At 39.0% G+C, this 22870-nt stretch overlaps 2 protein-coding genes across 3 annotated transcripts in view; both read right to left on the minus strand.

Moving 5' to 3' along the window:
- The window catches only part of LOC139967320 (isocitrate dehydrogenase [NAD] subunit beta, mitochondrial-like), a 119882-nt gene that overhangs the window by 69995 nt on the left and 27017 nt on the right, over positions 1-22870 (minus strand). The gene's annotated exons all lie outside the window — the stretch shown is intronic.
- On the minus strand, positions 18-13065 carry LOC139967318 (uncharacterized). Of its 2 annotated transcripts, none has more exons than XM_071970983.1 (3): positions 12913-13047; positions 2440-2941; positions 18-687 (listed from the first exon to the last, which is right to left on the minus strand). In XM_071970983.1, the coding sequence occupies exons 2-3, from the start codon at positions 2905-2907 to the stop codon at positions 100-102; spliced, it is 1056 nt and encodes a 351-aa protein (XP_071827084.1). In that variant the 5' UTR covers positions 2908-2941; positions 12913-13047; the 3' UTR covers positions 18-99. The 2 variants fall into 2 exon arrangements, with proteins under 2 accessions (XP_071827084.1, XP_071827083.1); XM_071970982.1 differs by lacking the exons at positions 18-687; positions 2440-2941 and adding exons at positions 4808-6470; positions 8026-8498 and having other exon boundaries at positions 12913-13065.

Here is a 22870-nt window from a genome sequence, read left to right on the forward strand (position 1 = left end):
TGGCTATCATTCAATGGAATTTCATTCACCCCGGCTTTTCTTTATTTCTCTTTTCCTCCTGGTTCTCTAAACAAGATATCACAAAGCAAAAAAAGTACGTTAGGTGCGATTGAAAACTATGTCACTTAGCCACTCCTTATAGCCAGAGGGGAGTCTCCGTTGAAAGAGATTAGCTGGTAGCATCGGTTGCACTCTCCGGACGCGTTTCAAGTTAGCTTCTTCGTCTACATCTCTTCGATCACGTGGTGCTCCTCGGTAAGGACGATAATGGGTTCGTCCTGGATTTCCATCAGTCCTACTCATTCGATTGTCTTGACCGATGGGACGGTGGTGACGCACTCCGATTCTCTCACCGCGGGGTCGACCGTTAGGAGGAGGACGGGCCTGCCCTTCGTCGTCACCTTCATCACCGGCCTGAGTAGAGAGGACGTTGCCATCGCTATTCGCGTCAGAGGCAGAGTAACATTTCTGGCCACCAGTTCTCACCGGAGTTCCTTTGTAGCATCCTAGAATGTAAGGGAAGTCGGACGTAGTATGGTATTGATAGACTCCCTCAGAGTTCAACCGACCGTGGCATTCATCCAGATCAGCCGAGGTCAATCGCCTCCCGTTTTCGTCATTCGGTCCGTAAATGGCGAACCCATCGAAGGCGACTCCGATCAATGGTGAGGCCTCTCCGTCAACAATCTGATTAGAGAAGAGGAAATTCAGTTCAAATCAATTAAGTAGAAAGCAATAAGTAGAAACAAGTATAGGTTAACACTTAATAATGAGATCATCAAATGCTGACAATAACAAATATGAGAAATAGGTATTAGAAAAACACAACGAGGTAGAACATATAGTGGAAAGATAGTTAAATGATTGAAGAGATTGCTAAGAAAGAGTAACAAATCTAGAAAACTTGTGGAATAGAAGTTCCCGGAGATTAAAGAAAACATTTAACAAAGATGGAGTAAGAACTGATAAAAAAGCAAAGGACATCCCGCTCGCCCACCCCACCATGTACCCATGCACATCTCCACGAAACCAGGCTAGAGGTAAATTGGAACAATTAGACGAAATAATCTATCGACATGAAACGTTAGGAATACTTATAGTTAACAATATAGAGTTGTAACAAGTTTTAAAGTTAGCAGAGGTATGTTCAGACTTGAGACGGTTACTTAAAGACTTCCAGATCTTAGGACCTTTGAACCAGATACAAACAGTCGATATATAGGAAACGTATGGAATACTTATAGTTAACAAAATATTTGGGGGGGGGGCAGGTGAAATCTCTGCCGGTTGAGAATACCGACTGCAGTCACAGTCAATGTGGTGCTGCTAACTTTAATTCAGTATCAATGTGAACAGCGAAGAACTTAGCAAGATCAGAAAATTGGATATGGCTGGTTGTAGATATTGAGTCCTTGCAGCTTGATGGAGTGGACTTTTTGCGAGTAGAAAACATGAAAGAACATGTCTTAATGACATTTAGTGAACGTTTGTTATCCTTAAACCAAATCAAAACATTACAGGCCTCATCTTCAACGGTAGTAGAAATTGACAATGGATGAGTTAGTGTCATCAGTATAAAGAATTACTTAGATATTATCGCTTGAACGACGAAGGGTGTTAACATAAATGCAATCAATATAAGTAGGACCAAGAATTGACATCCTAAAGTACGCCATAGACAACATTGTTTTAGGTTGGAGGCGTACTTATTAGCCACTACGTACTGATAACGATTGCTAAGGTAATTTCTCAACCACTGTATATCTTACACCGTATCTTTTGAGCATTATCCACGGTGTATAAAGCTTTTCGGGTGGAAAAGCGATGCACTATTTTGTTATGTGGTGGTAATTGATCAAGTTCAACGCACATGGAGGTGATATAATATATCGCGTTTGATACAATGAATTTTTCTACAATTAGATGTTGGTATATCAGTCATGTAGTCTATAATGGAGATTATTCAGAATAGATGTTTGAATTATCAGCACCTAAACATTATTAAGGAGGGATCTGGGCGTCAAAACTAATAAGCTGGTTCTCACATACAATACTCACATTCTTGGCAAACCTCGAAGCGGACGTGGGCGCGGAGAAGGGTGTTGAGGGAGGGGAAGAGGGGGAGGGGTAAGTAGATGAGGAGATATTTTTCATTTGTTAATTTGAGGGAAGGAGATTAGGCCTTAATCTTGCAATGGTGTGCGTACAGATTCACAGCCTCCTTGCGTAAGTTAGATATATCTTATGTCTGCCCGATTGAACCTGTTCAACATTGTAATGACGGCACCCGTATTCCTCCCCTATGTCTCCATCCCATCCCAGCCCCTCTCCTTCCCTCCCACATCTCGGCAATGCGACACAGGTATTTGATATTGTGATATCTAATATTATGTGATATTGTGGAGAATATAACAATAACGAGAAGTAAGAATCTCTTACGTCAAACAAACAGCTGGAAGGCATCTTATGGTAATGGTAGGTCCCTCGCATATCTGGATGCCCGTCACACTGGTCGAATATTTCAGCACCCTCTCCTTCTACCGCGTTTTCCCCATCGGCGTCCCATGGATTGTAGATCATAACACCATTAACAGCCATTGCGATTGGCCCACCAGGAAGGCACGAAGGACTGCTCGCGACGGATGGATTCTTAGGTACATTATACACGTTAGAACCGGCAACGATGCTATTTGGGTTTATTCCAGGAAAAGCCCCGGTGTCATGATCCGGTACACCGTTACTCTCAAATGACCATCGATTACCGTTACTAGTAACCGTCACGTACCCGACAATACCGGTGTTCTTTTCTGGCATACCGGTGCTGCCAAAGTACTCTTTTTCGTCCACAGTGATTGCGTCACACAATGTGATCCCGCATAGCGCCACTAAGAAGAGAAATCCCTTCATGTTGAAAGAAGTCAGACTGCGCCGGTTTTCAAACCTGTAATTAAAAAAAAAAAGTGCAAAAATAAAAAGCATATGACAATAACTTTACAAATATAATTATTTTTTTAAATCTTTCAGAGAGAGTAATATTTGCATAGTGTTTGCCACTCCAGTTATTCGAAAATTGGTTTAGCTTTCTTAAGGATAAATTTTAACGGAAGATTTTAGAATGTGTTTGATCATTTGGGACCATACTGAACTAAGTAACACTTTTCGATTCGTCTCCAGCTGGTCTCTCTAAAAACTGGGAAAGTTTTCGACTTTCAAATAAGACAAGCACTATCGCAAGTTTCTCCAAAAAGAGAGAGGATTTCTACTTATTCTTCTAAAATTGCTATATATATATATATATGACGTATATGACATATATGACATATATATGACATATATGACATACCGTGACGTTGTGTTTTGTACTTAATATTTCGGTAATCTCATAACGTAAGAAATTAAGCAACGTGTCGAAATTTGCATAATTTCGACATCAGCATAGTCGTTCTTCTTGGCTATACTTGCCTCTGCAATACCATTAATAGTGAAATTAAATGTTCTTATATACATACTTGTATTACACCATCGTTCCATATATATATATGGAACGATGCAAATTTCCTTTCTTAAATTTATTAATTGATAATCAAAACGTAACAAGGTCTCTGAAGAAAAATCAGAACAAAGCTAAAAACTTACTAACGGTGCAAATTAAAATCCAAAATTAGTGCCTTTGTTTTAGGACCGGGGGGTCGGTGGGGGGGGGGCCTGCTGATCCAAGAACATTGTTTTGCTTGAGTATGTCGAAATGTTGGAAAGCCTTTAAATGTAAACAGGAAGATTTCAGGGATTGCGGTTTCATTTATTTATTTGTTTGTTTTGCTTTTTACCGTTACGTTGAAGTACGTTGAAGTTGATTTACACATGCATCACTCGCTACAACTCTGTCGAGACATGTTGTTGCGTTTAACGTATGAATGCTTCACTGGTTAACTTTTCTGCGGGGTGAAGCAGGGAGCTGTTATGGAACAACTCCCTGGGTGAAGTCACTTAAAGTGAGAGTGTACATTAGTTGCGATATATGAGCTATATTGTCTAGACACGTGACTGGACGATTCAACACTTACTAGTTGAATCATGCGCTAATAACAAAATTACAAAATGTAACGTCTTCATTTCTGAAAGGACAAACATTTCGGTATCATCATTCTAATTCGCTAATATCATTCATATTTTCTGTACGATATTTATACAATTCATTAGGTATAAAACTTACGTTACGTAATTAATTACATAGGAAGCCGACTTTGTGGTATAAACGACATTCATGAACCTTGCTCGTTTTCTAGATAGCTGGTGGAATGTAGAAGACAGATAATTCCCAGGGTCATGACGAAACACGTACACGCAGTAAGTTATCTAAATAATAAGAGATAACTTTGAGATACGTTAGGTTGGCAAAGATAAATAAATAAGCTCAGAGGAAAAACAAGAGGAACACAAAATCAGATGCTGTATTTCGTGGAATCAAAGTACATTGTGTAATGAGCTTCCCTGTCTTGTACGTCAAAAGGAATTTTACATATTATTATGATTATATCTTATATCTTATGTAGAAATTAAATCTCCCTCTTCTCAACAGATCTGTGTACAGACACGGTGATAGAAACGACCTATTTGCTTATTGGTGGTTTTCTTGTTGCTATTCAGGGGACTGTTTATACGAGAACATAGTGAAGAGGTTTACTTGTAAGCAACCATTACATTATACTGAACGTTACGGTATATAACATGCATGAGAGTTTGTTTAGCTTGTCTCCTTTGTAATAAACCAATAAACTACGCTACAAAATATCAAAAACAAACAAACTTTAAGTTTTTGTATCATTTTATTGAATATTCATGTATGGTTAATACCGGTAACTAGTTTAACAAAGAGTTGAAAATTGAATAAAAAATAGTCAATGTCCCATCTGGGTCACCCCAACAATATAAAACAAAGACAATCTTCTGGTGATGATCCCAGCTGCCATCGGTTATCTGTCCCTCAGTTTTTGATAGCTCGCTATAGCTATACGCAACTGTTGGCATAAAACAGGTTGCTAGAATACAAACAACTGCTATATAGTATCCTCATGATTATTAAAAGTAAACAACAGAAAGTGTTCTCATAATTTGCCATAATAGAAATTGACAAAAGGAGTTTTGTAATTCATATTCCGAATAGCAGTAATATTAAGAATAAAAACTTGAGTTGCATTTTCAGGATTGAAATAATTAATTCCTGAGGTTATTTATTGCAGTATGTTCTATGCATAGTTATTTCTGTAAATTATTGGATACAGTGTTACTTTGTTAAATTAGTTTGCATAAAATTGTTCTTTGATTGATGAAAACATTAACATCCATCAAAACCCTTAAAGAGGATCAGTTTGTGTATATATAAATAAACATGGCAAGTTACAGATTGAAGGATCAAAATAAACAACTGGTAAACAGCGGGCAAATAATTCTTGTTTCATATATATCATATTGTAATTAGTAATATATTTCAAATTGCGCATGTCAGTACTCTATGCATATACATCTGGATCATGTTAGTTTATACAAACAAATAAAATGGAGATGTATTTCAATTATTTTAATTTCCTTTTGGTGAGTAATTTCTTTAATTCTGACTTTGACTCAGGGGCGTGCACAATTTCGAAATTTCCCCTGCTTGATTTAGGGAGGGGCATCAAACATTGTTTATGGAAGGGCCAGAAGCGAATCAAATGGTTTTGTATATAGGAGGTGTGCGTTCTTGGGTTTGTTCAAGCCGACTCCTGCTTGTAGAATGTTCGGGAGTCCTTCACCAGAAACAGATAAACAGTTTTGACGTCAAAGGGCGAATTCTGACTTCCGTATCATATTTAGACTATAAACTATAGGTCTATAATTAACTCTAAACGCAACGTTGCCAGTATTTAGTGATTTTTCTTAAGATCGTAAAAAAATATGTCCTTAAAATATTACTATCAAGCGATTTAATACCATGTCATTCTCTCATTTTTATCTCACCAATTCTACCAATTATTTCTCACAATTGACAATCAAATATCATTAACTTCTCTGTTCGTCACAAAATGTTATGACCGAGATATCATGATTGCTAGTACTGAAGAAACTAGAATTACTAAAGACGATGGGAGTCTCAAAACTGCCCAGTTAGATGCCGTTGTAGGGGCGGGAACTGTGTTCTCCTCGGGTTCATTACCTCCAGTTTGAATGTTACCGAGCGAGTTGGCGTCACTTGCAAAATAACAGTTTCCTCCTGGGGGCGTCATCCGGGTTGATGTACCCTTGTAACATCCGAGAATGTAAGGGAAGTCAGTGGTAGTGTGATATTGATAAACGCCATCGGAATTCGTTCTTCCGTGGCATTCATCCAAATCCGCAGAAGTCAAGCGATTACCATTTTCGTCGTTTGGTCCGTAGATCGCGAACCCATCGAACGCTACCCCGATCAAAGGTGAAGGTTCGCCTCCGACGTCCTATATCGTGAAAACAAATTAAACAGGAAAATAAACTAAAATAACAAAACGATATTTACAGGTGCGAGATGAAATTATTTAAGATAGCCCAATTCAAGCTATAAAAAGGATTTCTGGTGGCTGAAGTTTTAGTAAAAATAGCTGAATATTGTCTGAATCTCTAGACGAAAATCACATCCTCGTATATGCTTTTTGTATTGCGAGATAATGAAGTTTATGTTTTTTGAATGTGATGTCTTGTAAATGCATCTGGCAAGAATAAAATTGATGATGTCATCCAGGCGCGTCAGCTGAAAGTGTCTTTGCATTTATCATGGTCGATCATTTATCCACAGAGGAAAATAATTTTGTTTTCCAAAAATGGTACATTTGATGAAATTCCAGAGAAGAGCTTAGCAAACATGCTAACTATAGGCTATCAGGTTGTACTGATAAGTCAACGAGAAGATTATAAAGATTAAGTCATCCTTTTAAAGACTATTTACTCAGATGACATCGTAGACCTTCTACCAGTCGAAATATGTTACATTCAATCAACCACATCTCAAGTCAGGGAGGACCAAATATTGAGATGAGGTTTTTCAAACTAGCAGTGTGGAATAAACTTCTCTTCATTATAAGTGACACAATGTTTGTCACCAGATCAGTCTTAGAAGTATCTCGCATACCTATTATCTGTTGTTCGCAAATATGCAGATTGAGTACGGTAGATTTTGTCTCCTATTATCCCTATATATGAATAAAGGGTTAATCAACGGTCTAGCGTGCGTTACTCACAGGATTAATGCACGATCGGGGGATAATGCAAGCGATGCACGAGGGCGGAGCCCGAGTGCATCCAGCGATAGCATTAACACCCGGAGTGCATTAATCATGTGAGTAACGCACGCTAGACCGTTGATTAACCCCGTTCATTCATACACTACCATTTGTGTGGCGGAAAAATCATAAAACAAAACATTTTTGGTTACATATAACCAAAGATTTATTAAAGTGATGCCCCGTAATTTTACGGTGCGTTACTCACAGGATTAACCACGGTCAGCTGACCTGAATGGACCAATAGGATTTAGGAATCTTTACTAAGTATGAATGAACGGTCGAGAATATTCATTGCCTTTAAACTGTCGCTGAGAAAAATCACATGGGATAGCAATGTGAATGTATTTGAATTTGAAGACATTTTTTGGAAGGTCATGGCTGTAGGCAGTGACCTCGATTTATGCGATGCATGACCAAACAGCTTACAGTCATTTCCTCTTCCCCAGAGGCGGATCCACGATTTTATAAAGGAACGGCCAGGCCTTGTGACAGTTGAAGCCGATCCCCATGTGGGCACCCCTCATGGATCCTCGTCCGTTCATCGGTCTCCACATACCCCTCTACTCACCCCTCATCCTGCCCATATTAACATGCTGGAATGTTTCACTGAGATAACATAATCCACCATTCCTTTGCATTTAATAGAGCTACATGAGTACAATTCCTCTTAACGTGTTTATCGTCAATTCATATTGTAACACATATAATGAGAGAACACGGATAGGAAACTTACCTCAAAGAGGCAGCTTGCTGGCATCTTATGATAATGGTAAGTTCCTCTCTGATCAGGATGTCCATCACATTCATCGAAAACTTCGGCGGTATCTCCTTCGACCGCATTCTCATCGAAAGCATTCCATGGGTTAAACAACATGACTCCATTAACAGCCATCGCGATAGGACCACCGGGTAGACACGAAGGGCTGTCGGCGAAGACGGGATTCTTTGGAACGGTGTAAACGTTGTTCTGTGCCTGAATGGAGTTGGGGTTAATCCCTGGCCATAGACCAGTATCGTGATCGGGAACACCGTTGCTTTCGAAGGTCCAACTATCGCCATTATCTGTGACTGTTACGTAACCGACAATCCCAGTGTTCGATTCCGGCATTCCCGTCGTGCCAAAGTCAGCGATCTCGTCATCAGTGAGGGCGCTACTTAAGGTGAAGCAGATCACGAACATGGCAAACCTTGCATCCATTGTGTCGCCTTTAAAGAACAGATGCGTTTGTAACAGAAAAAAAGACAAAATAATTCTTCATAATTCTCTTTTTGTTCTTCTTGAGACAACGACAACACAAAGACGAAATACAAGGGTTTTTTCACTCTCGTACTTCCTTTTCTTAATATAGCCCAATAAATCCGCGATATTATTACGTAATGTTTAACAACGGTTCTATTCAAACGCAAACTATTCCTCAAAAACCGCGCAGAAATGTTTTGAACTCCCGAATAGGTTCAACAAGGAATGCCATATTCACGTACGTTCGTGCTGTAAAACCGGTTAAACATTATAACGGGATGTAATGGAAATCTTAAAATAATATGGGTAATGTTATGCACAAAGTACATTCGAATTACGTCATAAATTAATATATGTACTTTATGACCAGAGCATAAACGCATCTTCCAGAGCATGGAAGTGTATCTTACAACAACGTTATAATTGTTGAGTGTTCCATGTAATACGTCACGAAATTTAGTACAATGTATAATATTTAACCCAAATGAATGAAAATGATTAGATTTTTTTTTGGGTAAACACAAAAATAGGATAAAAAGAAGTTCTGATTAATTGCCCATACCATTTGAGAAAAATAATAAAATTTCCAAAGTTTTCATACGTGGTCGTTTTTAATAGTTACGTCGCGTATTGAAAACAATATAATAAGGAGGAAACAGCTTGCCACTCGACTTTTTGAGACTTAATATGACATTAAATATACGAGAATTAATTGCAGACAAGACAGTAGCTAAGCCAGGGCAAAGCGGGGGGTGGGGGTGGGGTGCAAACTACCCCACCTGTGCCACTATCATTTGTCTATTAAATCTAACAAGTTACAGCACATGCATTTTGTGTTCCTTTTTAAATTTGTCGGTGCCCCTTCAACTCAGATTTCATGCAGGCTACCGACCTAATTAAAGAAGAGGTTTTACAGTCTCATTCATTTTATCACCCGGTGAAAAAATGTTCCGGGTCGAAATTTTCCGGGTCTGAAAAGACGTAGCGGTGTACTCAGTCGCCTGTAGAAAAGCAGGTCCAAGGTTCCCGAGTCAATTAGGGGCCCCATGAAACTATGGTGGGGGGGCAGGCAAAATATGAGATCACGAATAATGTATTCGCATTGTCATAATATACTTCACCAAAACTATAAAGGTACTAACAGGGTCACCGGTGACATATTTGTTCCCGGGGGACTGATCTGGCGCTTGACGCCTCTGTAGAGAAGCCCCCCCTCCCCTCATCCCAACTTCTTGACAGAATCTTGGTGACCCCACCCGTACCCTCAGTGTGAAAAGGAATAATGCTTACTATATGGTTACCTACTTCAGGGTTGCCAGTTTTCCTGTGACGTAACCGACCAAATGTACGGTCAAATCGGGTAAAAATAGGTCAAATACGAAAATGCTGTTATTTTATGACAATTGCCCCCCCCCCACATGTTGGTAGGAATAGTTTGGGTTCGCAATTAATTGCAATTGGGGTCTCTTAAATGAACAATAGGGTGTCAGTGAAATCGTGTTTTTACCGAACGTAGGCCTATATGGAACCTTGATTCGGACTCAACAACATGAAATCATGGTCGAAATCAATGTTCTTTGGGGGAATTAAACAATTTGCAGCGACATGTTTCTTAAATACCGGTGCTATGGCCGAGTGGATAAAGGCGGTTGAAGTTTAAGCAATGAGGCTGAGCGGCAATCGGGAGGTTCCGAGTTGGGAGTCCGGTAAGGTGGGTTTTTCATCCAAGAGCAATCTACGGTTTTCCCATCTGAAATGACTTTCTAAATTGAAAAGATTCCCAAATTTGAGCTAAAATGTTGAATTGGATGCCGCCATACGTGTATAAATTGTAATCCATAAGACCGCTTAAGCGTCATTAAAATAACTGCTGATTATTACTATTTTACACTATAATATATTATAAATTGGGAGGTCATTTAAAAAGGTCGAAATAATGTTGACCGGAGCTTTCTTTTTCCTCCGGCCAATGACATTTGACAAACGCCAAATTTGTCATTTTGGGCGTTCAAAAAGCCACACTGGCAACTCTGACCTATACATTAAAGAAATGGTGATGAATTCTATTCTTACAACAATGGAGAAATATATCTAAATATACCTCTTCTTTGAATGGAATTTGCTGCTTGCATTGATGGTAAACATAAAGTAACTTAACTTTGTCCCTTGATATTCCGGACTTACGGCCTGCAGGGTTGCACGAAACAACGCATATACACATAATTACATCAACGATAGGATTATCCAAAGAAAAGATAAGATCATAAACGGAAGATAGCTTTGCAAAGATTAAAATAAGCTCTTGGGTAAACTAAAGGACTCAAGAATTAAGATTTGTACCTAGAAGAATGAAAAGTACACTAAACGCAAGAGTAATTAGCGCAGGAACGCATTACCAGCATCAAAATCAATGAGTTTTCATTAAGGCTCTTCTGGAATGTGCTACCATTTTTTTTACCAGTCAGTTGGCGCTTCATTTATAGCATGGTTAGATACAGATAAGTTGCAGAGTTGAATTAATATTCAGCTAAGAGTCCAGACTGTGGGTAATGGAGGTCCCACTTTCGGTTGTCTACTTCACTCTACTAGCATTCAAAATTAACAATACTTTCGATTAGAATCAAAACTTCCTCGACCAATATCGCGGAGTGAATCTTAAACGACCTGTTAAGTAGTTGTTGTCATGTTATTTATTGTTGTTATTGTTGTTGTTGTTGCTTATCTGCTTATTTTAATTTGTTATATATTAGCAAGATGCGAGACGAAGACTACCAGATTTTGGGTAGCAGGTATAACAGCCACACTGGTGTGCATTGGATTATATTCCCGCTGAAACATTGCTGCACTGTCGAATGACGCGCGCATTCAAATATAGCTTTATTATTATTATTATTATTATTATTATTATTATTATTATTATTATTATTATTATTATTATCAACCTTCACCCATCACATGGAAACTAAAATGTTTTGTGAATAAAGACCTATATGAGGAACTTAAAGTTAACATTAAATTAATTACACGCACAAATATAATTTTTATTTTTTGCTTTTTATTAATCCTTTTTGTATCCAAGAATTTAACAAACACATTTTTTCAATTGTAATTTTTCCCACTTAATTTCTTCTCTTTTCAATTTTCTTCTCAGATATCTACATGGTCTTGGAATTATTTCAAGGTGTTTTTCCATAGTTTCATATTATATTCTAGCCTTCTATGTACATTTATTTATGAGATGTTAATTTCTCGATCATGTTTGTCTTCATTCCTTACATGATTGCTACACGGTATATCTTCTATCGAATTAAAATAGTGAGTAAACAACTATAAAAAGCATGGTTTAGCCTACATGTTAAGTTAAGATTTCAGAGGTAAATCATAACATCACTATTTCCTGCTCATATGAAAATAGCATGCAGTAATTTATGTCTCAGAGTATTCATTTGCACATGTTTTAGTACAATAGTCTATATATAAGAGTTACTCCTAAACTTGAGTATTTACATGTTTAGCTTCGTATAGGCTACTAACAGCTTAAAGTTACTGACGTGACGATGATAGTTTATAACTTTTAATGTGGACTTGTGTCGCTCCCCTCCCCCCCCCCACTCCCCCTCACGAACCATCCCCGCTGGACAACATAAAAGCATCAATAGGCAGGGCGTTACAAGCTGCAGTACTTTTAATCATAAAAGATGCTTATATTTAACACTTACTATATAGGGCCTACCACGTGTTTATAACGATGGCCTATAGTGTGTTTCAGCCCCTCTCCACCCCCACCCCCCTAAACGAAGTTAGAATCCGAGTGACTCTATTATAACTTCTGCTAACTATTGTATCGGGATTATCGTTCGCCTTTTGTAACCCGATTAATGAAGATGGTATACCAAGAAGTACACGAAACCTCTACACATCTCAACCTTTCCCCGGCACACTTACACCTTACACAGTAAAAGGCTTATCTACATATACATGCATACACACCCGACAATGATCACACAGTCACAATGCAAAGGGACTCCAGGGGTTGAGAGCGGAGCAGTCGTTCGGTAGTTTGGTTTTCGTGCCCAGGTTCTTTCCTGGGTGACTTTTCTTTAAAAGTACATATACCTGCATATGTGTATTTAATTTATATAGCTGTGTAGCATATCATATACAGAGTTGACTTGGAAGTTAGTGTAACGTAAACAATATTTTGCTATCAAACTTACTCAATCAATAAGACGACAATTAAGAAATGTAATTGGCATAATTCAGCCTATACATTTGCTGCAAATTGTTTAAAAAAGGAACTTAGTACTACGTGAAGGTTTATCTTCTTTACTTCTCTTGTAAACCTGGTCTATATTAGACAGCATTTAAAACATAACTCACCAACTATACAGCGTTTTTTTCGCCTCAACAAGTTTGATGGAAGAGCCTGTCAGGTGTTTAACAACGCAACTGAAGAAACAGAACGAAAACGGGCCCTTATACCCATATGCAGCTGCACGATAACAAACAGTCCAGTCTTACGTAATATTTGAGTTTTGACTTTTTCTCTGCATGCAATATACTTGCTTTGTTGTCATTGGTGATCACGTGTTATACGTCATTGTCGCTGTTAGCTGATCGGACAGATAAATAAAAACGATTTGTCATCGATAGGATTTATCGAATACATATAACTGTATATGCCTGCGTGGGCTAGTTATATAAATTTGAAGTCCTTACTATGCATGATCGGTTCGTTACGTCATCATGTATTTCAAAGTGGGCCTGTTTGAGTGGGGAAGGTGGGGGGGGGGGTTCGGGGAGGGGGTAAAAGATGAGTTCATATAATGGTCACTAGCTTTGATAAACATTCAAGTTTTGCTAGTGCTCTTCATATGCAGGGGCGTCGGAGCCGGTACGGCAGGTCCGGCGAACGCCGGACCAATATTCATGGCGCAAAACAAAAGAAAAAAAAGTAGGACTAAGAAAAAAAAATTGCAAAATATAAAGAACCAAAATGAAACAAGCAAGTAGGCTAAATGTGACTACTCTGGCATGGCAGGGGTCTTGTTTTCAAGCTCAGGAAGTGCCATTTCCTGCAATCTAGGAGGCATTTTTTCGAAATTTTCTCCATTACGCTACGCGCCAACCATGGTGGCGCGAAGCGTAGTTTGACCTACCAAACGTCCCCCGATAATTATGATAGATGGCCACACTCTGATCTGTCGTACCAATCCCAAATAGCTTCCGACGCCCCTGATATGTGTAACTATACCAGTTTGTTATCACATTTCATGTACTATACCGTATAACGTATGCAAAATAAATTCGAATTGAATTGAATTATGAACTTTTTCTTTCATAGTAGTGATGAATAACAAAAAGAGATATTTAACAGTTTTGATATTTTTGTTAGCTTAGAATTTGGTAGCTTATCTGATCATCCTAAAATGACGTCTTCCAAGGACGAGAGAAGGGATTGCAGAGAACAAACAAATCAAGAGAATATAGGGGTTGGGGAGGGGGTAAAAGTTATCCACGTTAGGTGACATCTCTGGCAGCTGATCGCCACAGTGATTACGTCATTTTTGTCCCTCTTGACAACAAGATCAAATCTCCAGCAACATCTGCTTATAGATCTATCGTGTGGAATCAGTGAAGTGTTAGTAAATCGCGACTAACTGGCCTCTGAGGATCTTGATGCTTTGTAGTAGAATCAGGGAGTTGTTTTCCATAACAACTCCCTGGTAGAATGTAGCCTACATTCAGTACACGTACGATGTACACACAATCAGTACACACAACATTATGCTACTGTAATTTGTACACCTGTGATAGAAGAAAACACTGCAAGGGTGATCTGACCGTGTTTAATACTAAATCACAATAGAGAGATACATCCCATTCTCCATCTGTATGTTTGGTGTTACGTTGAATAACATCAACTAAGTATTGGATGTAATTTCAATTGTTCGCTAGGTTAATGGACCTGCATACTTCATTGCAAGCAGTAAATGAAAACTGATTAAGGCTACTGGAGATAACTTTATGATTATTATACTAGCTGCATTTAAGTTACAGTGAAACCGTCGAACCGGTGATTTTGCCATGTTGCCATGTGTTAAGGAAGCAAAACTGAATCCATATATTCTTTGCAGTAAGTTAAAGGCATTGAAGACTCGCCCCAAACCGCGTGCCGCGATCAGAAAAAGTTAACTTTCCGTTGCTTGCAAGTGAAGTTTTCTTTTTGTCGCTACAAAATGCAGACAGTAATGAAACGTGATACCTTGTTATCTTTAGCTGGACCTGAGATGTCCGTCGCTGTATCGTTTGTACACTGTGTTCTGGGTATTGACCGTAGCTGTATGCATTGTCTGTACACTAGTATACAAATAATAAATGGTTATGAGTGCAATAGTGCAAATATTTCATGAGTTGAATGATGGAATGTTCCATTCAACGAGGCGCAGCCGCGTTGAATGGAACCAATTACATCTTTCAACGAATGAAATATTTGCACTATTGTTCGAATGGAAACCATTCATTATTTGTTTTATACAATACCTTCAAATTTGGATATAATTGGATGTAAAATGCACTCATGCAACAGATTGTTTTGAACAGACAGGTTTCTCTGCTCTCTTACCATTGAAAAAAAAAGTGTTATCAAAAAGGTATAACACATGGTTCTATTTCATAGAGTGCAATAGAGCGGATTTTGCATGCAATCGACGAGCAATTGACCAATCAAATGGCCGGAATATAATTAGGTGTTGTATAATGTCTAATTACCGACGGTAGCAAGCTGTGTGTGTATTTTCTGGGATTTGATGGTGGTGTCTAACACTTCTGTTATACCTCATTCGAAACTAGGTCAGATTACCGGCATGAGACGTTTCTTTGTGCGCGAGTCTTCACACCCTTTGATACGCAATTTTTGGCGTTATTTAGTTGGGATTTTCCACGTGTTGTAACTTGTGAAGTAGGTCAATGCAATACAGATACATGGGCTGCTAGCATTAGTATATACTAACTTTGTATACATTGCACCACAGTACAGGGAAACTCTAACGGACTTGCGTGACCCTGCGAGGTCATATCTGATCGGTGATACGCGGTGCAGAATTACCTCGGCCAAATCGAACATGATATCGTGAAGATAGGGCTGGTCAAAGTAGGTAGGCCAGACGGGTTGTAAATTGTTCAGACGTTGTATTTAATATGTCTGGACCCGACTGCTTATAGGCTTATATGGTCGGGTTCAATGTGTGCTCCATTAGCGCAGGGCAGAAGACTACGCCATGAAGGGTATATATAGAGCAACTAAGTGTCTGCTGCGGTACTGGACGATGGTGTTTTACTATAATTAGTATACTTTATACAATCACCTGACAGCCCCGTTAATCACATGACACGATTACCGACCAATCAGCATCCATATAGCCTACGTCACACAGTTTGTATCTAAGAAACGAGTTCAGCGTGAACGTTTCATTTCAGTAAGCCGTATTGTTTACAGAATGAATCAGTCATTATTGTAGGATAGCCCGACACAGGATAACACCAATATCCTTGAGCAAACACAACTGAGATTAACACCCTACTTACCGTTTACGTAGAATAGTATGGCAATCATGTGATCATGACTATGGAATTGAATGAACAAATGTGTGTGAAGTTTGTATATGCCATCACGCGATTAGCAGTGCACATTTAACCCCTTTAAGAGATAGTGAAGTACCACCCTAGTACCACCCGGTACTATCGGATATCTTATCACAATTATTAATGACGAATTTTTAAAGGTAACTGGGTCATATATATCGCGAATAATGTATTTTAAATAGGTGTCCACTTTTTGAGGGTGACATGCAGCAAGTACCTGTCGCGGTAGCGATTATATCATGTTCACACCAAAATCATGAGATTCCCGGATTCAAATCCTCACCAGGAAACAGATTCTCTTGACCTATTCAAATGTGTTGCTTTGTAGTATTGTTGAGCGGAGTCTTCGGTGGATTTGGTATTTCTGGTCATTGCGAATTGTGTTTGAAATGAATGTTTGGAATGTTTGGTTCCTTTCTTTCACTGCAGCGATAATGAATTGAGTTCCTCAGCACCTCCATCAGTGTTTGAGAAAATGGGTCAGTTACTGAGGTGCACTCTTCTTGTCCGTCGGCTAGGGACGTTAAATCGCGGTCCCGGGAACAGAAATGGGTGCGAGAAACTAGATGTTATTACTGGCAGCTGCCTTGTTTACAGAATTTGTTTTAGAGCAAACGATAAAGCAATAAAACCTAGAGGCGAAGAAATCATTGAAGACAGAAAATGAGCAAGAACATTTTAGTATACCTGTTACTAAGTAACAATTGTGCTTTAATTTTTTTTGGTAGAACGTACGTAGTAACAGTCTTAAAAATTACAATACGAATTTCGAGGTCGTTTCGTAATGTTGCATCAACGGTATCAAGGGGATACATTATAGACAGCTTGGATGCGAGATTTATTTCCCCAAATACCCAATGAATAGTTGTGAGAATCAACGTTGAAATAACGGTCAACGGTTATCCAGGTAGAAGCCTACATTATTACATTTAAACATGAAGGTGTTAACTTGATAATAAAGACATCGAACATGGCATTCAGAGTCGTTATAGGGAGTGAAGACTCGCGCACAAAGAAACGTCTGATGCCGGTAATCTGACCTAGTTTCGAATGAGGTGTAACAGAAGTGTTAGACACCACTATTTAGACACTGGTGTACAGTCAATGCATACAGCTACGGTCAATACCCACAACACAGTGTACAAACGATACAGCGATGGACATCTCAGGCCCAGCTTAAGATAACAAGGTATCACGTTTCATTACTGTTTGCATTTTGTAGCGACACGAACAAAACGTCACTTGCAAGCAACCAAAAGTTAACTTTTTTTCAGAGGGCGGCACGCGGTTTGGGGCGAGTCTTCAATGTCTTTAAGTTGCAGAAGAGCTGCTCGGTATGGGCACGAAGTTCATAATAAGTTTAACCAGACCTTTTCATATGATTTACATGAATAGCCTACGATTAAGACACACAGGATAAGAGAGAACAATTTGATGGGTTTGTATATCTGACGCCGTCGATTGGAGTTTCGTATAGTGACGTCATCGTTTAAAATTAAAACGAACGCACTTTGTACATTTGGGGTACATGTAATTCGTAGCATGGGTATATCATTGCAGGGGACAATATTTATGATTACAATTGGGTAACGGATTATTTTGTCCCTCGTGTTAACATCCTTAGCGACAATATTACGATTACACCTGCATAACAGTATAGTTTGTCCCCCTATAAACATTACAGGAGACAATATTTAAAATTTGATAAACAGTATATTTTCCCCGTAAACATTACAGAGGACAATGTTTATGAATACAGCTGTGTAACGGTATATTTTGTCCCCATGCATATATCACAGTAGGGGGACAATATTTACGATTACACCTGGACCTGTATATTTTGTTCCCTATAAACATCATTATAGATAACAATAGTTATGAATACAACTGTGTCATGGTTTATTTTGTCCCCATGCATATATTATAGCAGGGGCACAATATTTACGATTACACCTGTGTACCTGTATATGTTCCCTGTAAACATCATTATAGGGGACAATATTTGGGATTACACCGGCATAACAGTATATTTTCCCCCCGTAAACATTAATTACAGGGTGACAATATTTAAGATAAAACATGTGTAACAGTATATTTTATGCCTCATTAAACATTATTACCGGGGAACAATATTTACGATTACACCGGTGTAACAGTAGCCTATATTTTTTCCCCGTTTAGAAATTGTCTGCGGGACGAAATTTGATAAGGAAACAATGACTGGACCGGACTAAATAATCTTCCAACGTTGGCTTTTCGTATTTCTTAGATCAAGTTAAGATGGCAAAACATCTCCAAAAATATTTCTTAAGGCATTTTCCCACTGGCTATCAGTCATAATTCAAAAACTATACAACAATTTAAGGAGTTTTGAGACAAATATGCTGTTGTTGCTGCAAGCATTTTTTTGGGAAGATAGATGCTCTTACAACCTCAGATTTTCATTGCGATAAATATCGCTATGGTTCAGGCAGTGTAATGGAGTAATAGCGATATTTTTCCGCGAACCAATCTGCAGCTAAAAGACAAGATAAATAATTGGGGAAAATGTAGGAAGTCGCGCTAATCGAGTAGCGGATCAAAGTAGCAGTGAGGTACTGTATAGGCCAAGGACTCGCGCACACCTAGCTACTGTATGGTATATACCTAGTGTATACTGTTGGAGCCCTAATGTAACAGAAGCCAAGCTATCTTCCTAGGTATTTTTGCCGATGTTTTATTTTTAATTATTTGAGACATTACAGTAGGCCTAGCTGCATGCTTATTTATGATTCTGCGACATGTTTGACTTTGTTCAACACTTACTTTTGGTGGGAAAAAAGTTTAAATGTCATACTGCACAGAAACATAATTTTCCAGTGTGCAATTACGTAGCACCATGTATCTGCCTAAGTGCAATGGCGAGTGAAATTTGGCGAGTAGAATTTTAGTCACGGTCGCCAAATAGCGAGTACCGGTACTTTTAAAATATTTGTCGAGGCCTGAAAAACTTGAAAACATGATTTCTCATGGTAGAAATCATGGATACTTGTCATACAGTAGGCCTACATGGTATATGGATTTGCCATATTAAGTTCAAGAATCATGTTGCTTGTACGGTCCAATCTCATTTGAGGTCACAAGAGGTCAAACTCTGAAAATCCTTTTATGTGACATCTATCGATAAAAATCGTGGATACTGCTAATACTTGGTGTGTAGATGCATATCATTGAGTACAAGACCCCTATTGTGTTTGGTGGAGGTATGTATTGCCACGTACAGTAGACTCGGACCTGTGTTTATCATTCCATAATGTAATTGTATCAAAATGGTGGTTCGGGCCATTTCTATTGTACAGCTAGTTCTGGTTACTAACAAGCAAAAGCCTCGTGCAATGAAGTCATCGAAACCTCAATGCATTTTGCATTATATTACCTACGCCATCTGGAAATCGGGGGAAAGCAATACTTGACATTTCCATTACACCTGTGAAGGTTCTGTGTCAATTCAATGTTTCCCCTTGGAGTTATAGCTAAAAAAAAATCGATTGCAATGCTAACTAAATTTGACCTTTGGTTCCGGGGGTCTGCAAGACAAAGGGGGGGGGGGGCTCCCTGGGGTACCTTCCCACAGTTTGAAGAAAATCGGCCCAGCCTCTTAGGAAGAGTTTATGACACAAATTGCGCTTAAACATACTCATTTGACCTCAACCACGTGACCTGTAACCTCGGTTCCCATGACAACCACATCTTTTGAAGGATTTCATGTCAATTCAATGTTTCCCCTTGGAGTTATAGCAACAAATCGCTTTTAACTTATATATATCATTTCTGTAATTACAATTTATGTTATGTTGATCTATGCGTCTACACGTGAAGTGATAACCAAACCAGAGTGAAGATACTCAAACCCGAAGTTCCTGCCGTCACAGAAGAAATAGATTCTAATGTAGAACACAAGCTTCTAGAAGATTCAAACTGCACCTAGTTCTTACAAGATATCTTAAAAAAAAAAACTCTGGTGAAAAATTACCTACCACAGCTACTCTCTCAGCACTTTTGTAGCAAAAGTGGTTGGTTGACAATATCAGCCTGCACAATGACCTTGGGGAACCGAACTAGAGGTCAGGTCTTGATGTGTGTAAGGTCAAGTGGCTGTCAGAGAAAATTACGCTGTGGGATCACTTCTGAAGACACAATTAACTGGACTTAACTTTAAAAAAAAAATCAAAGGCAGAGATCTTCTTTGCTTTACCTGTGGAATCTTGAGACATTATGTGTGTGCAAGGGTTTCAGGTTAAAACTGAGATTAAACGCTTTACGATATTGCCCTAATCTACCATGCTAATATGAATCTGTGGATGCTCAGATTCTAGAGATTACAAAGGTTTTCACATTTCAAACTTTCAGCTTTGCTGACTCTTAGTGACCTCTGACCTCCGTCAAAAAACAATATGGACCTTGCACTGAATTCACGGAAGCCCTATGCTAAATATGACATCTACTGTTGTTACGTTTCTTGATATATCGTGTTTACAAGGTTTTCAAGATATGACCTCTAATGACCTTTGATATTCTCCAGAATAGTGTCATAATTTTACACAGTATTCCACTAACCGCACATCTGAGTTTCCTTGATGTTGGGTTCTGGAGATAAGACTTTTGAGATTTTCATGTTTTGACCTCTGCTGACCCCATATGACCTTTGACCTCCACCAAGAGCAATAGGGTTTTTGTACTAAATATGATGAAGCCACATGCCAAATATGAGATCTGCTGTGCATACCTATCTCAAGCAAGGGCGGCGGAAGCATTTTTAATCTGGGGGGGGAGGGCACCGACATCAAAGGGCACTTTGCAGAAATTCGATTGGACTGATGCAGTCTTATATTGAGTACCCTTTATAACTCTTATCGTACTAACTTATTTGCGTATACACATCATTCCATCAACGTCCTGCCCCCCCCCCCCCCCCCCTCAAGGAAAATATGCATACTAGCACTGCAATATCCAATGTGCAAATTGGGAAACAAGGAACAAGTTTTCTTTTGAGACAAAATGAGGTGAAAACATGCTAGTTGCTAATGTAGGAATCTTCCGAATTGAGTTTATTTCTTGTTAATATCTTAACAAATTTTTTCCATTCGAAATAGCCTGAGTTTGACCCACAGAAATTCATTAAAAGTCAGGGGCGTAGCCAGGATTTGCAAAGTTGTATGCACGACTATCTGAGCGGAGCGCCACCATCAGTTGGCGCGGAGCGTACAAGAAAATTTTTGGTTTTACAAACCCCTCAGATGGCCGGAAACGTCCCTTCCCGAGTGTTCATTCTGGTTCCATGACCTCTTGCTAACTTGAGACACCTGAATTTTTATGTAGAAAAAGGGCACATTTTTAACCTGAGGAAAAGTGGGGGGGGGGGGGCACGTGCCCCCTGTGCCCCCCGGTTCCGCCGCCCTTGCTTTTTAACCAATACCAATAATTTTGTAATATCTGACTTCTCCAAGTTACCAGAAATGTTAAAGTCACACACACAGTTACATGGGACAAGTTTAAAACTGATAAACATATTACCTTCCTAGGAGATAAGGCCAAGGAGTACTGTGTATTATTACATAGAGGGTGACGAGAGAGGCTTGTAGTGGTCATATATATGGTAATTTGTCTCGCAGACACACAGCTTAAGAGATCTCCCCCACTCCCCCACCACAGCCCTTCCTTTTCCCCCCTAATTTTAGATTAAATACTGTTATGATAATGTACAACTTTACAAAATCTCTAGACCTAACGGTATCACTATCAACTCCTGTCTTCTTCGGGGTATTAGCTTTGAATGAAAAGATGAATAGACAAGGTTATGAAGAAAGGCAGACATGAAAAAATGTGTCTCGGGCTGAAAATAATCAACAGTAATCTTAAGTCCAAATGCCCATAGTGTTCTTCAATGTTTACCCTGATGCCCTTCAAAGATTGAGAGAAGAGAGTATTAAGAAAAAACTATGATAATGTGCTGTACTTAGGCCAACTTCTTTAACCAATAACAATAATTTGTTAATATCTGACTTCTCCAAGTTACCACACAAGTTAAAGTCTCTTTTCCTTTGTCTTTCCCTGTGGTCATATTCTACCGGTTCTAGCGGACGTCGCCGAGACCGCAGGAGGCACTCTTTCTCTTTCTCTCTTTCTTTCTCTTTCTATTTCCTCGCCACTCTCAGCTCCTTCCTCCCCTCATTCCTCTTCTCTCGTATCTCTCACCCATTACTCTCTCTTAGGGGACCATTCGGGCTCGGGATTCGATATTATATCGCTTGGAGTTTGTTTCTCTGCTCCATAAACCAACTATCTATCTCTTGCCACGAAGCAAGGATTCAATCTGATACGCGCCCGGTATTTATGACATATCGTGGTCTTTGCACAAGACCCTGCGCAATTAACGCATTCAAGCTGGCTACGGGAAGATATAATTGAAGCCCGAATAAGGTAAATAACAATTGAGAAACAACAATTGTAACGGGAGCATTAGGGGAAGGAATGTAAGTTATTACATGGGACAAATTTGAAACTGACAACATATTACCTTCCTAGAAGATAAGGCCAACAAGTACTGTGTAATGTGTATTAATAGGTAGAGGGTGATGAGAGAGACATGTAGTGGTTCGTATAAATGGTCATTTGTGTGAAACTGTGACCTATTCAGCCATTTAGTCATAAATAG

The sequence above is a fragment of the Apostichopus japonicus genome, chromosome 5, assembly GCF_037975245.1.
Source record: "Apostichopus japonicus isolate 1M-3 chromosome 5, ASM3797524v1, whole genome shotgun sequence".
NCBI classification, from domain to species: domain Eukaryota; kingdom Metazoa; phylum Echinodermata; class Holothuroidea; order Aspidochirotida; family Stichopodidae; genus Apostichopus; species Apostichopus japonicus.